The 16,632-nt window shown below is 39.6% G+C and overlaps 1 protein-coding gene across 3 annotated transcripts in view; it reads right to left on the minus strand.

Moving 5' to 3' along the window:
- Nucleotides 1-16,632, minus strand: part of Mcf2l2 (MCF.2 cell line derived transforming sequence-like 2) — a 237,559-nt gene that overhangs the window by 81,268 nt on the left and 139,659 nt on the right. For all 3 annotated transcript variants that reach the window (XM_047563542.1, XM_047563540.1, XM_047563539.1), the window contains 2 exons: nucleotides 15,047-15,138; nucleotides 2,369-2,451 (listed from right to left, as the gene is read on the minus strand). In XM_047563542.1, coding sequence (XP_047419498.1) covers nucleotides 2,369-2,451; nucleotides 15,047-15,138 — 175 coding nt within the window. The remainder of the gene's footprint in view (nucleotides 1-2,368; nucleotides 2,452-15,046; nucleotides 15,139-16,632) is intronic.

Below are 16,632 nucleotides of genomic sequence, written 5' to 3' on the forward strand. Positions count from 1 at the left end.
GGGGAGTGTGCTTTCCTAAGGGATGACATAATAACCTGAAGCCATAGTGCCTTAAAAAAACATCTGAAAAGGTTGCATTTTCCTTTTATGTGATGTTGTTCCTTAGCTGCCCAAAAGTAGATCTGAAGTCCACCCACATTTCTTACCATCAGGAATGCTTGCGCCTAAGCTGGAGTGTTTGGTGCTTGGGTGTATCTGCATATAGAATGCACTCATCTGTCTTTCACCTGGTTGCTCTTCAATTCTTAGTGTAGTATAAAGGGTGATTCAATCTATGTACCCTATAAAACTTGGAAGCATCTGAATTACTTCGTTGTAGTAGAACTTTGTACTTGGAAGGCACGGTTGGGATGTTTGTTGCCAAGACTAAAGTGATGATTGATTACTTGGAAGAGTTAATTAACTTGCCCTGTATTTGGAGACTACTTTACACCATAGCTTGCAATGAGAACGGGACCAGAGAACTCTGGGTGCAGGGTTATCTGTTCTGCTATAATAGGGAGAGGAAGGTTCCTTGTCTCCCTGACCCAGTGGGTTCTGCATTCTGCAGCAGGACGAGGCTTCATCACAGCTTGCTTTACAGTATTCCTTTGTAAGCCTCCACACTGCCTCCAGCATCAGATGCAAACTCTTCTGCCTGGTGTTTGAGGCTCTATGTGATCTTCCTTTTCTTCTTCCTTTGGGGCTTGATTTTTTTCCTCTATCATCATTAAACATCACAAATCTCATTCGTGACTGTGCCCTGCCTATGTTGCCAGGAACACCATTTCTCCTGCACCTGTTGAAATCTTGGATGTATAACCCTAACTTCACTTCGTCAAACATCTCCTCATACCCTCCTCAAATTTATATTTCATCACATATATTACTGTACTACCTGCTAATTGTTCCATGTGTTTTCTCCTGGCTATAATATAAATTCTGAGGGTAAGAACTCAGCATGTCCTATTACATAGTGTTTGAAACCACCTACCTCCAAATAAAGTAAGGCAATGTTATTCTACAAGCCATTGAATTATGAAGCAATTAATTATTCAAAACTTTTAATGAACACTATCTGGTATAAAATTTTACCAATACTAATTAAAAGTTCACTCAAAAAATTAAATGCTTCTCTATGTCAAACACTGTAATATCAACTGTAGTGCCAACAAATTCATATTCATTATATATCAAAACTCTAAAATCAGGGGTAAATAAGGAAATTCATATTAAACTGTTACAACAAAGACTGGTGATCTTAAGGTATTTAGGATGGTTAAACAAAAACTAAGTTCATAGATTCTCCTGTCTCCTGAAATATTGATGGGTTAATTTTTCCTTTTTTCAGTTTTTTTTTTTTTTGGCAAGAACATATTTCTGTTTCATTAATTAAATACTGTAAATTTTTCCTTTGTTTCTCATTAGTAGTATGATTTAATGGTCTACTGTAAAATAATACAATAATCAACAAACTTAGAGAACACATTAAGACTTTTAGAAAGAAGATATGGGTTTGGGTAATAGAAAAGCCCCCAAAGATAAACTCACATATGGAAAACGTCCGAACACATCATTGCCAAATGGTGCTTTCAGAGATCACCCTACTTAACACTCTTACTTTCAGAAATGCTGAATTGGGCCATTCACAACAACCCAAGGATACATTTAATAACTAAGCCCACATCTGTTTCTTTGAGTGTCTCAAAGTGAATGAATGAAAGTAGTCTAATGAAAATAATAAATGACTTTAATCAGGGGGCAAGTTCTTAAAGATGTTTGCTCATTCATTTCATAGGCATATTTTTAGAGACTGGTCAAAAGCTAATCACTATCATAGACCCTGGGGACAGAAGAAGCTCACAAGTCAAATGACATGGATAGAAAAGTGTGACTCCTGCTAGAATAGGGGTTATGATGGGGATTCTGAGGATGAAGAATTTTTTTTTTTTAATGAATTCCCTTATGCTTTGGTTTTTACCTCCCTAATTTAGGCTAAGTTGCTTTCATGTGTATGCAATCACCTTCCTGTAGACCAAAAAATAGCCTGGATTTGTGTAAATTGTGTCCTTTGAGAAGGAAGAGCTTTTAAAAGGGTTTAAGTCAATAATTCAGTCAATATCAACATGAGTTTACATGTAATATTCTCTTAATACTCCATTTTTTTTAATACTCCATTTTTGAAACATTGTACCCTTGGAATGTTTGTAGGATGTTTTTTCAATTGTTGCTTTTGTGAGATACATGAGTTTTGTTCTCAAGTACATAATGAAGGTTACTATTTATAATATATGCTGTGACTTATCTGGGAAAGATAGGGATGAGATTTAAGGATTCCTGCCCTCATAGATCTGCAAGAGAGCCCGGCCCCCTAGATCTGTTGACTTACTTGCTAGGGGAAAGGTCTTCTCTGTCAAGCTGCTCCAACTCAGGGTTCCCATCATCATGGCTTCTTGTAAACATTTCTTCATTCTAAAGTGAAAGAAATTTTGGTGAGATCTCGTTTCGGGGGCCTTTTACTCTATATTTTTCTTTCCCCCAATTTCTGTGTTTGGTTTGGGTTTTGCTTTTCTAGATGAGCAGCACGGGCGGCTTCTCCTCTGTTCTTTAACTTTTTTTGGGTTTCCCCCAGCCACTCAGATGGGTTACAGTTCACCCTTCAGACTGCCTTTAGGAACATCAAAAACTCATGCTCAAAAGCAGGTGTCCTTTATCCTTACTGGCAAAGGGCTATTCACACTGCGCTCTTCCCTCCCCTCACTGGTTCATAAAAACAACTCAGAGTTTGAGCTAGAAGAAACAGGAAAAGGATCACTGCACTCAATATCTCCTTGTTTTTGTTTTTGCTTTAAATGAGAAATCCAGGTATGGAGGCGGTATGACTGGGCGAAGGCCAGAAAGAGCTAGAGACAAAGACGAGGTAAGCCAGTGTGGGCCTCCATGGACTGGTGATTGGCAGTCCCATCATCCCACTGTCCTCCCCAGCAGTGGGATCGTTAGTTGGCATGAAGGGGTGGTCACTAGTGCAGGCTCCTAAGCCGGCTGGTGGTTGAGGCCCTGCTGCCCCTCTAGCCAGCTGTGAGATCCTGGGCAAGCTCTCTTGGCCCTGGGGCCTCCATTTCCTCACCTGGAACATGAACCCTGTGTACCATCTACCCTAGAGAGCTGTGGGAAGAATTAAGGGAGAGCATGTGCTTGGCAAGCAGGAAGCACAATACCGGCTAATTATTTACTTATTCCTTATTAATTAATAGTTTTATGATACTCTCTTTACTATTGATGTTATACAAATTCACTTCATTGTTAAAGCAGTTCTTTCTCCTTCCTTCCTTTCTCTCTCTCTCTCTCTATGTGACAGGTTCTCACTATGTTAACCAGGCTATTCTTGAACTCTAAGCTCCAGTGATCCTTCATCTCAGCCTTTAGCCTTCCTAGTAGTTGAGACCAAAGGCAGGTGTCACTGTCCCTGTTTAAAACCACATTTTCTTTAGAGTAAACTGAGTCCTGCCTTTTTTTGAGAAAAGCTAAGAAATGTCGATTTTAAAATCAGTAAGAGGGCAAATTTTAAAAGTTCATCTTCATAAGACATTTTTTTTATAAGTGAAAATCTAAGTCTTTGAAGTTGTATTTGTCATATTTAGTTTTCTCATTGAATCACCTTTTTTTAATTTCAAATTTTTCTCAACATTTGTTATTGGGACCATTAAGAAAGTACATTACACAAAGTAAGATGTGTAAGAGACTAATGAAAATGAATATTGATGAAAACCTAACATTTTGGTGTGGGGGTGGGGGGATAGTGGTGGCACAAAGACCTAAGACCTACCTCTAAAAATTAAAAGCCAAATAACAATTCTTATGGAACTCCTTAACAATTTTTATTGCTAAGAAATATTTTAGGGGGTTGGGGATGTAGCGCACTGGTGGAATGTTTGCCTCCCATGTACCAGGCCCTGGGTTTGATTCCCAAAACCACAAAAGAAAAAGTAATAGATAAAAGAATGTTGCTAACCTAGGACAAAATATCCAAGATTTGGATATTTTAGATTTGAAGATTTACATGAAGTAATTATTTATTTTCTTTTGGTTTATGGCCAAATTAAGTTCCTAAGAGTAAGAATAAAAAATTTACTCAAGGTCAAAATTCTTACTAGTGAACAAAAATTAGATGATACCTGTCCTCAGTTTTGGAAAAGCATTTTATTTCAATCAATTTAAAAATTTTTTTTTTTTTTTACTTTAACATCAGGTTTTTGGGGTTTAAATTAACTTTTTTATATGTACAATTTATTGTGTTTTGACAGTTAATTGTGTATCCAGTTGTGAACCCTCCACAATCCCAAGTCGCTTATGTCTCTCTGTGGTCGCTCTCTTCCCTCTGCTTTCAGTCCCTGGAAACCACTGCTCAGACTTCTGTCCTCTGGTTTTGCCTTTTCCAGATCACCATGTGAATGGCATCCTGGAGCACGGAGCCTTCTGAGTCCAGCTTCTCACTAGTAAAATGTTTCGGTGATGCAGCTCTGGGGTTGCCAATGTCAACAGTCATGTTTCATTGCTGAGTAGTCTTCGCCATATGGACATACTATATTTTCTTTATCCCCTTCAATAAATATTTTAATCTGATACTATGGAAATATTGTTTAGGCTGTGTAGATCAGGTTAGGGTTCTATTTCAATGAGTTATTTTACATTTTCATAAAAGGGAATATAGATTTAGAAAAAGCCTCTTGCAAAAGTATTGTGGGGGCAATTTAATGGTAAATAGAAAGGTTCCTCATAAATGAGAACCAAAAGTTAAAAGCTGAGCTTTTCCCCAAGGAATAGGTAGAATATGTTGGATGTGTCCTTGTAAAATAGGGAAGAGTGACAAGCTGTTCGGCCAGTTGTTCATAGTGCAACTGGAGTCTTCTCCCTGGGCTAACAGAAAGAAGTTAAGATGAGGTGGTTTTTTATCTGCGATGCCACCCAGAGCAGGGATTTTGAAATGTTCAGTGGGGGGACAGGAATAGGAAAGACAATAGGATGAACTGGACAGAACTTGCCTATGTTCATATATAAATATACCACTAATGAAACTCCACATCATGTACAACTACAAGAATGGGATCCTAATTAGAATAAGTTATACTCCATGTGTGCATAATATGTCAGAATACACCCGACTGTCATGTGTATCTAAAAATAACATATAAAATTTTTGTGGATCATTAAAATTTTTGGAGATAAACCTTCCAAATTTGGTATCATATCCACAAAGCAAATAGATAAGAAATATTAATTTAGCCAATTTAACTCTAAAATAAAATATTAACCTTATATTCCAAGTTAATATATATTTTTTTAAAAATAAGATGCCATTCCTAAAATAGTCTAAATTTTAGTTCACTCTAATATATACACCTGACCAGGGGCTAGAAAATACTTTTCAGAAGTCAATGTAGGCAAGTAAATACTTGTCCCAAGATTCAAACAAAATCAATGTTTTTACCACACTATCCAATCTCTTTCTTCATATTCTTTATATAAAGTTTAACTAATTAACATGGCAGTTAAGTTACACTATATCCCTTTCTAGATCCACATCTATGACGTTCCTGTGCCTGAATTACCCACTGGACTTTGAACTCCAGTCTTATTCATCTTTGGATTCCCAGCATGTGATACAGGGCTTTCAGAAGGAGTAACCACTACTATTGACAAACCTTTCTCTCACTGTAAAACTTGCTTCTAATTACACAGTGAACGAGGTTCTTTCCGACTCCAATGATCTATTGTTTGTGGGGTGAATTATAGAGTCTCTTGTTTCATAATAACCTAGTGATGAATACTTTGTAACAATGACTCAAGGTGTAGATCTGAACTTCCTCACCTTTCACACAATGATGATGTATCTCCAGTTCATGGGCTTGGTACGAATGGGACACCCTCTTGGGCTTGCGGAAATACCTTGCCACAGACTCAACTGTATCAGTTTGTGTTCCTGTTTGTTGCCACATGTCAGACAATCAGGGTGGGGCAGAAGGAGACTCCTCTGCCAATCAAGTCTGATGGAATACAACATGGTTACCTTAGAAAGGTCCTCAGCAGATCTGGAAATGGTTTGATAAGAGCCTGCTGTGAGGTAGCTGCCCTATACATCCATTTTTGGTTAAATCTTAGATTAGTTGTGTTCTAGTGTAGTAGCTTCCAAAGTCAGACCACAGCCCACAAGCAGCAGCACACTATCATCACACAGATGCCACAGATAAGGAAAACTTTTTCAATTGTATCATAACTGATGTGATACACTCTACTTTAAAATTATGCTATCCATTTTCATTCTGTTTCTTCTTTCTTTATTTATTTTTGTTGGTGAACCCACCAAACTGAGTTTACATTCACCATTAGGACCTGTAATTTAAAAAAATCTCTTATGGGTAAAAAAAAAAAATAACACAAGTTTGGATATAAGAGGTAGCCTCAGATAGAAATTTCTGGCTTACTTTTTATTTAAAAAGAAAAAGACCTCTGCACCTTAGTTCTCTCATCTATAAAATAAGGATAACTATGTTTACATCAGAGGACACCGAGTCCTGGTTCCCTTCCATTATCCTGACAGAGTTGTCACGAAGGTGCACAGAGAGGGCCAGGTTTCTCAGCTAACTGGTCCTGGAAGAGGGACCAGTTACAGATAATATGCTAAAATCCTTAGCACTAAAGGCTTGGTATATGATAGTAATGGTTGACTAAAATCTACCTTTTGAGGATTAAATGAGGTTCAGCCTGATTTTCAGTAAGTACTAGGCAATAGCTACCTGCCTTTGTAAACCACGGACACCCAATTTTTAAAAAATATTTTGTTTTAGTTGTAGGTAGACACAATACCTTTATTTTATTTTTATGGGGTGCTGAGGATTGAACCCAGGTCTTCATGCATGCTAGGCAAGTACTCTACCACTGAGCCACAACCCCAGTCCATGGACCCAAATTTTTAACCATGAAGCGCTAGCAAGTTACTCAATCTCTCTGGGCATTTTCTTCTGTATAAAATGAGGGAGATGTGATTTGGCTATGAAACATACCTCTGATTATGATATCAAAAACCAAGATAGGTGTTACTGTTTCTGATTTTGAGATGAAAGTTGAATTGTAGCTGAACAGCTCTGGGGAAAATTTAAATCATACGAGGGGAGGAGGGCATGTTCAAGTAAAAGCTTGCTTATCAAATAGATCAAAGAAATTGACCCAGGCCAACCACCAGTGGCTGCTTTATTTCTTTGCTAGCAATTCCTTATGAGCCTCACTGAAGTCTAAAATGATACTCTTTTAAAGCAGCACCAGGATGATTTCTTATGAAACCGAGTCCTGGTTCCCTTCCATTATCCTGACAGAGTTGTCACGAAGGTGCACAGAGAGGGCCAGGTTTCTCAGCTAACTGATCCTGGAAGAGGGAAACAACTCATAAACTACCCCCTCCGGAGGCCAAACAGGTGGGACACCCCTTTTCTCTTTATTGTCATTTTGTTCTCAAGGAAGAAGTGCAGCAGTGAAGGAGGCAGACTGGGCACTGCTCTGAGCTGACATTCCCTTCGACCCCAGCTCCATCCCAGCCTCTCTCCAGAGTTGAAGTGCCACCATATGTCCCAGCATATGGGTTGGAGTAGCATCCTAAATGCTGATTCTCATCTTCTCGACAAACGTAGATGATATAATTGTTCCATCGCCCCTATATTTTGAAGAAATACATGCTTTTTTTTTTTTTTTTTTTTTTTTTCACTTTTCAGAACTTTATTGCATGGTCACATCCATCCACAAAATAGTTCAAATGTAATAGAATAGATCAAGATATTCCAACAAATATACCAAAAATAAATGACAAACACAATGAAGTTTATCTTCACCACCTAACAGTCTAAAGTAAATATTACTGACTAGTGGGCAGCTCTTCCACATGATGGTTCAAGGACTCGGGTTCCTTTCATATTGTGCTGTCATTTTCTAAGGTCTCATCAACAATAGAAATATATGCTTTTAAAGCTGAAAACAAACAAACGAGAAAACAGGCTAATATGGAGCCTGAAGGAATTTTGTAGAAACATTTTAACTTCTCTGAAGAATAGCTAAATCATATTTGAAAAGTACCAATAGCTTATTAAAACTACCAAACTGACTATTTAAAAAAGTACCAGTTGATTACTAAAATTGTTTTTTCTTCCCTAAAAAAGAGAGATCAAGTTTTGAATGAAATCACAGTCATTTTTCCCTGAAATTAAATGATTTTCCTTTATGATTTTAGGGATGTATGGAAAGCAAATTCAGTTTCAAGTCTTTTATAGCCCCATGGCTATCTGCTAATTTGAGGTGAAAGTATTCTTTGCCATATTCTGAGAGGAAAGGACCTGCACCACCTTCTTCCTTGAAGTTTGAAGAGTGGTATGAAGCATTAAGGCATTTTCTGGTGTTGCAAATTAAATTATTAATCATGTAAATTAATTATGAAAATGAGAAAAAAAGAGGTGTGTCAAGTTGGAATCACTGAATAATCATCATAATTTTCTCTACCAAATGGGTGTAGGGGAGGAGAGTAGGGGATAAAGGAAGGAAAATTTCCCCCAAGGGCATCACCTTTCAGCCAAGGTCCAGGGTGGTCTATGAGACAGGGCACCAGCATGAAAATCACCAGCCTTGGGAGTGGCCAGCTCTGGCTTGCCCTCTCCATTGCTGGAACTGCTGGGGAGGGGAGGGGGAACCCTATTTATATTTTGACTCAGTGGAATCGAATATGGAAACTAGGAAGAACTTTGGATCAGCAGAAGACACTGACTGAGCCCATCCTGGGAATCATTCCCAGTTGATTGCTCTGCCCTGTTGGTTCCACTTCACTGATCTTTTCCAGCAACTTCTTTTCCTACTTTTCATTTCCATTGTCTGCATATGTCACTGTTCAAAATTTCCTTTGAATAACTAGGTGGTCATTTCCTGTGTAAGAAGAGGTAAGGGCCGGCAGCTGCTGTGAGTTAGTTCTTTCAGATCAGCCCTGATAGTGGCAGTGGGAGGAGTTTTGAGGAGGGGGGGAATGGGCAGAAAGGCCAGGGACACTGCATAGACTAAAGCCCATTGAAGGAAAAGGGCAGGTTGGATGAACAAGCGTAAACGGTCCTGCGGTTTCATGCACGTGGGAAATGACTGGAGGAGGATAAGGGATGGAACTCAGGTGCACACTCTGCCTGTTACAATTGTCTCTCAGGGTCTCTTATACCTAAGCCCTCAAATTTCCCAACTAGTATTGTTAATAATTAGTTCAACTTTCTTATGGATCAATTAGCGGGAATAATACTCTACACTCTTGATAATATTTTGTTTACAGGGGTAATGTCTTGAAAGTTGACTGCAGATGTTGTTTGAATGATATTTTGAAGGTCTAATTCTGTTTAGGGTATCAGAAAATGAGAAATAGGTCATATCATGCCTTTTTCCCATTCCCAAACCAAGAAAATAAAAGGAAAGGAAAAGAAAGAAATGTGCCAAGAACACTGAAAAGAAGTTGCCCATATGTTCTGAATTCTCTCAGGCTGTCTGATTTCATGTGATCGTAACCTCGATACACAAATTTTAATGTAACTTAATTTTTATATCTGTAAATCTTAACTCATTAATAAAACTACAACTCAGCAAAGGGCTTTATTAGGGCAAACTGTACCTCAGCAAATGTGATCCCTAAACTGGTTCACAAATAGTTTCTACATGTAGCTGCAAGGTCCATGGATTGACTCGCCTAGAAGTAATGGTGCAGGGAGGGCTGCAGCCTCACTAAAGAAACTGACGGTGTAGGTTGCTGTTACAGATCTCTGGTGACGACTCAGACTTCATCAGTCCCACTTCCTACTGTCCCTGCTGAGTATTTCATCTGGGCCAAAAAATTCATTCCATGAGAAATTCCCGATAGAAATCTCAGAGGTATCATTAGTATCTTTCTTTCCCTCCCTATTAAATTCTCCCCTTTTCTTCTCTGCCTTCATCTACTCTTTCAAGCACCAGATTTTCTCTGTGAGTCTACTGTATCCCACGCATGGGAAGAACGCTTGGGTCAATGGGTGTGATTTCTGTCCATTTCCCTCTTTGCTGCCGCCACCACTGAAGTTTCGCCTGGGCTGTGACAACTACTGTCAGGTGGTCAGCGTCTCTGCCTGTTGGCACCTTTCTCCTTCTGTCAACAATCCTTTCCTAAAGTCTTCAAAATCCTGTCTCTGGTTAACCTTCCCTGCATTCTTGAACCATTCCCAGAACAGACTATACTTCTCAGACTCTCGAGACTTTGTATCCTTCCCATCTTAGAATGCCCTTCTCTGTCTTACTTACCTTAAAGAGTAGTATTTATTCTTTAAAGTTGGTGCCACTCCTTGGAAAACCATCCCCAATATCCTTATTATGAACTGTTCCCTCTCTGTCCTTGAGCACATTGTATTCCTTTGATTGTGGGTATGTCATTCTATTTTATATTAGAAAGTACTGAATATATGTTTCTCCCATGAAAATTGCACGTTTCCCAAGTTTAGGCCCAATGATAGAATAATTTTCATATGATGCATCACAATTGCTTCAGTCTATGTTAAACTGAGCTGAATAAATTGCCCAAATTGGATCCATCAAATATTTCAGTCACATCAATTTTTTAATTGGTCTTACTGTCATTCTTTTTTCTTATTCAGTTCCTTCAGTGAATAATACATTCTTGTAGCTTAACATAATTGCCACTTCTCTCCTCTAAACTTTGAATTCTATATTAGCCAGAGAGATCCAGAACCAATTTTTGGAGTCCTCCTCACCAAGTCCTCATGGCTTATGAATGTGGACTCTGGCACAATGTTACAAAAATGTGGTCGTTGTATCATGTGTACTCTTGTCATTCAATGTGCAGATTGAAAATTCAGATTCCTGGTCCCTACCCCAGACCTCCCTAACCAGAATCTTTTTTTTTTTTTTTTTTGGGGGGGGTGCTGGGGATTGAACCCAGGGCATTGTGCATGTGAAGCACTCTACCAACTGAGCTATATCCCCAGCCCCCCTAAACAGAATCTTTGTGGTAGAGTCCGGGGTTCTGTATTAAGACTCTTGGTACTGGGTGATGTGGGAAACTTTGAGATTCTTCATTCTGGAAGCTCTCTGGAGAGCTTAGTTGGGGATGCCTCAAGGATTTGGTGGGGTTCCTCAATTTCCTACCAAGTGTCAGAAGGAGAGCACCAAAATGTGCTTATACTTCATACAGGTCTCTTGCTGAGAATCAGAAAGCTTAAATGAAACTTTTGGGAGTCAAGGGAAGGACAAGACAAGGAACGAAAAACAGTCCCTAATCTGTTCTCATTTGGCAAAAAGACATGTGTATTAGAATTCCATTTAAGGCCCAACTTGGACCTTCCTTCAGCTTCTCTTCATCTGTTACACAGGGCACTCTATCTATAAACACAGGACTGAGCACGAGACTACAATTCCCTAAGGATCAGCCGTGTGTCAGGCATCTCGCCAGGGTCTTCTATGTGTTCCTCATTTACTCAACTCCACCTGGTACACATGAAATTGCTAATTATTTGTTATTTGTACACATTTTGCTGAAGAGGGATTTTAGGGTATGGGTGTGAGAGATTAACTTCTGGCTAGGTAAATTAGGTAAATAAACAAGTTAGGTCGCCAGGGAAAATGTCAGATTAACAAACCGCTGATTTCAAGTGCCAGCTCCACTATTTATGAGTTGTATGGCCATTGGGCAAATTCAGCATCTCTGAGTCTCTCTATTACTACTGATTAAACAGGGGTGGCAATCTCCTCCCCTTGGGGTACTGAGAACTGCAGCTGAAATCAGGTCCATGCAGCTCCCAGCGCAGTGCCTGGCCCATACCTGGCCCCTCACCTCTCTAATTCCCCTTCCAGCCTTTGCTTTAAAAATATTTATATTTTTAAAATTAGGAACCATGTTTACTCAGAAGCCTGCAAAGCCTCTGCTTCTTTAAATAACTTTAATAGGTGATCAGCTATACTGTTCACTCTTCCCTTTGTGGGTGCAATTCAGGAAAAAGCCCTTGGTCAGCTTCTGGCTTCTGTCTTTTGCAGAAATTGTGATGTGAACAGTGTGGGGAAGTAGCTTCCATGAGTCATGTTTTCGACTTCTGGTTGTGATGTGAAAACCAGGAAATAGCCACATCACTATTGCCAAGAACCACAGTGAATCTCTTCCACCTCTGGGCTTTCCCAGTGAGCTGAGCGCATGGCAGCACTGTTGCCAGATGGCTCTGGGACAGCTTCAGCTGCCTTGAGGACAGCCTGAGCTGCCTGGTCAGGTTTGACTTATCATGTTGCTGAGAACTGACAAAGCAAGGTTTGCCCCACTAGAGAAGAGGCAGAACCTTTGGGGGCAGACTCCTCTGATAATAATGCTCAAACCACAACATGGTTTCAGTTATAGGTAATGATCAGTGACTCTAGTAACAAGTATGAATAGTTTTGATTGACAGCTATTTTTTTCTCTGCGTATTTACTGTTCAGGGAAAAGGATGGCATTTATCACGATGTTATGACTCACTCTGCTACACTGGCTGTGACTTCATTTCAAAAATCTTTCAATTCTAGAGCTAAGGCCAAAAGGATGTCAGAATGGCCACTAAGAGTCAGAGGCGTGCTCTATCCTGCCAGGTCATCTGTCTTGGACAGTGGCACTAAATGCAAATAGCAATGACTGCTCTCGCTGTTAGTCAACCACCTTGTTTCCCTTTTAATAAGCCAAGGTCCATGCAAGTATGAGTTCCATCTTCTTTCCTATCCTGCTTCTTACTATTTTTCTTGCATATTCTGGAATAACTATTTCCCTAGTTCTACTACCCAGCTTATAAAACACTAATTGCATTTACTGGTTCTAGACTGGTTTCTCAGTCTAGGATTTGGGAATTTGTGCATAATCCACTTCCTTCCTACCCATGTTGTTCATGACTTTGTGGATTCTGCTCACAGTCCTTTCCCAAGCCTTAGTCTTCACAAGCAGAAGTTTAACTAGCTTGCTTTACTTTGTCCCCCACCTTGATTGTTAACATACACAGTTCTGGGAAAAGCCCTTCATTAAATACACAAACAAGTCAACAGTAAGGAAAAAGGCAACTCAGTGTAGAAGCAGGATTTGAACATGCAGTCGTGCTTGCTTGACAGTACTCATGCTGATGGCGATCTTCCCGCACATGGAGGGAGCTAGCCCCTCGCAGGATGGACCGATTCTATACCTACCACCCCTGCTCCTGCATTGTCTGTTTTTTTTTTTTTTTTCTTTTACAACAAAAATAGGTCTTCTATTTAACATTCATAATTATTAAAATAACTTAACTTCTAATTTGAATTCTTTTATAGAGAACCTCCATGTACTTAAAACTCTCATGCTATCTTTAAAAAGCCTACAGGTCATAAATGTGTGAACATGAGCCAAGTAAGTCACAGAGATGTGAAGTGAGTTCCAATCACATCACGAATCAATAGCAACAGCATAAGAGTTTAGGGAACACTTCTGGGCTTTGGTGCACCTCTCCTCATTTTGGGGGATGATGCTCTCTCAGAAGTCTAGGGTGTAGAGAAGGACAGGCTGATGGCATCCCCTTTTAATAATTCCATGAACTTTATGGGTGTCAAGTCAGGTGAAGTTTCATTGTGTTTACTCACTTCAAAAAATGCCATTTAGGGCTGGGGTTGTGGCTCAATGGTGGAGTGCTTGCCTAGCATGTGTGAAGCACTGGGTTTGATTCTCAAAACTGCATATAAATGAATGAAAAAAAGGTCCATCAACAACATCGAAACACCTTTTTCAATGACTGATCGATATAGTATGATTTACAAACTATTTTCTAACTCAAAGACATGGGGATGCAATTCCTCCAACCATGAAGGATTTGGAAACAGCGATCTCAAAATCCTGATCTGCCCAGAATACAAAGGATGACTAATTGGAAGAAGAGTGTAGTTTGCTCTAAGATGTCTGCTGGGAACTTTAGTTTCCACTCTATTTCTGCTTCTAGGAAGAAAAACCTAAGACTTGCTCTCTGCCCGACTCCTTACTGGTCAGTGGAGTTGCTATAGGTCCTCTATTCAAATCCTCCAGGGACTGATGATGGATCCAAACTGTTATTGAAGTTCATTTGAGCCCATTGTGTGCTGATCTCAGGTTTCAGAACCATTCGACCAGCCGGTTATTTAATTTTCAGTGAAGTAGGAGAAAAGAAACTCTTTTGGGATTGCCTTGCAGCAACATATATTCAAAATTCATTTCACTTGTGTTTCTAAATATAATGCTTCTTTACAATCATACATATATTGCTCGGTCATTTTCCAATTTTCATTTGATGCTCAAAATATTCTCAGGAAGTAACTCGTTAGTCCCATTTTAACAGACAAGAAACTGAGGCTTTTTGAAGTTATGTTACTTAAACCCAGGTCTGTCTGACTCCAAAGTTTATGCTTTTTTTTTCCTTTGAAATAATTATATAGAGTCATGTGAGGTTGTAAAGAAATATATAGGGTAGTCCCACATACCCTTTTCCCTACCTCCTTCATGCTATACTGCAACAGAATGGAATCAACATCAGTACAATGCACAGAATTTATTTAGGGTTCACCAGTTATCCAGGTGTGGCCATGTGTGGGCGTGTGTGTGTGTGTGTATGTGTGTGTGTGTGTGTGTAGCTCTGTGCAAAGTTCATGTTCTTTTTCTACACAAACCACATATCATTCCATTCATTTTAAATATGAAATTAGGTTATAGGAGTAACTAACATGACTTCTCCCTCAATAAAACCGTGTCTAGCAGCAATTGGATACGTGATCAGACAGGATTCATATCTATCTGCAATTGAGATGAAAGAAAAGGAAGAAAAGGAAAAAAATTCTATGAACCTCAGCTCTTAGAGCACTAGTTTGGGTTGTATGCCTTCATAGGCACGTCTTCTGGAGGTGACGATAGGTACATCATAGGGGAGCACAATTTGTTGATTTTGGGGAGGATTACACTAGCAATCTTCTATCCTTTCAGAAATTCCTACCAGTAAAAGAAAAGTGATTTTACCTTGACTTCAAATTTAGTCCCATCATCTTCCTTTTCCAGGGAGTTCAAATCTGTCCCTGTGTGAGGTTCCTCAGATGTTCTTGGAAGAAGAGCTAGAGTGACAGAGAAAACGTACCATTGATCTGGTTACTCCACTTATAAACTATATCTTGGGGCACTTGGCTGACTTCAATGGGCCCTATCCATGCGGATGGGATGACTAACAAACTTTGTGAAGTTACTGCACAGACTTCCTCTGTGGCAGATGAAATCAAAGACACAGAAAGTAAACAGTCCATGATCCCAGGCACTTGACACATAAGCTAAAGAAACAAAAGTCGCACCCACACCACAGCAAACACTGAACTACAATATATCAGTAAATACAGTGTGGTAAAAACAACAGTGTTATACCCATTCTTTGCCATTTTATCACTCCCATTCTTCAGGGTCACCTCATAGGCTGCTTGCTTCATGAAGTCTTTCTGGACTAGCAAAAATGCTTAGCATAAAAGAATTATTAGCATGCTCTGAATTATAGCATGCTTTGTGCTATGTAATATTGCATTTGGTGGTGTTCTTGGATTAGAAGACTAAGTTCTAGGAATCACATTCGATTGGATATCTTTTCATTTAAAAAATAATTAACTTGTTCTTAATATAGAAAATTTGGAAAATACTAAGGTTTTACTATCTAAACACAATCACTTAGTATATTTCCTTATAGCTTTTTAAAAATGTTCTCTCTGTCTTTACTCACACTCTCTCCCTCTCTCTCTCTCTCTCTCTCTCTCTCTCTCTCTCTCTCTCTCTCTCTCTTATTAGGACTGTAATGGGATGTCCATTCCTGGCCTAACCAGAGGAAGTTGCTGCTAATCTGATGATGTAATAGTTGGATTTCAGAACTGATGGATCCATGCTTGTGTGATAGAATCAGTTAGCTGAGTCGGGAAAGAATAGGGCTGTTTTGCTCTTTCTCTCCTCTATCCATCACTGTTAGTACAAAAAGACTGGGCAGGATGCAAACCTCACGCCTCATCTCAGCTCTTTATTCAGGGGGATGAAATGGTGCCATGGACCCACTCTCCTGGTGGAAAGTGAGCCAGTGAATAAAGTAGGGACTGGGTTTCTATAGGTTATTTTTAGGGCTGGTCTAGTGAACATATGTCAGTTTTGCTTAGACAGTCAGGAATGTCGGTCCTTTCGGTCAGGGTGCATGGACAGTGCCTGGGAAGGGTTTTGCTTTGGAGGAGACAACGCCTCCTGGAGACTGTTTACTTGCCAGGATGCAGCCAGCATCTGGAAAATACTAGTCTTGGGAGATGAAAGCCGTCAGTGCATGGTCTTCATTTTTACTCCCTTTTCTTTTCCTCAGGCCTCATTATTTAGGGAATTTCTTAATCCCCAAATGCATTAGTCACTCTATCTGCCTTCTCCTTCCCACAGGGTTCTCAGGCACCTAGAGGTATCCTTTCTTCATGTTCCATGGTCATGGGTAGTAAGACTGGCACTGGGGGAGGAGAAGCCCTGGTCCAGGCTTCCTAATCCGCGTTACCCAGTGTTGGGAATGATGACCACAAGGTTAATAAGTGAGTAGTACTTAGAGT

This window comes from Sciurus carolinensis, chromosome 9 (genome assembly GCF_902686445.1).
Source record: "Sciurus carolinensis chromosome 9, mSciCar1.2, whole genome shotgun sequence".
Lineage (NCBI taxonomy): Eukaryota > Metazoa > Chordata > Mammalia > Rodentia > Sciuridae > Sciurus > Sciurus carolinensis.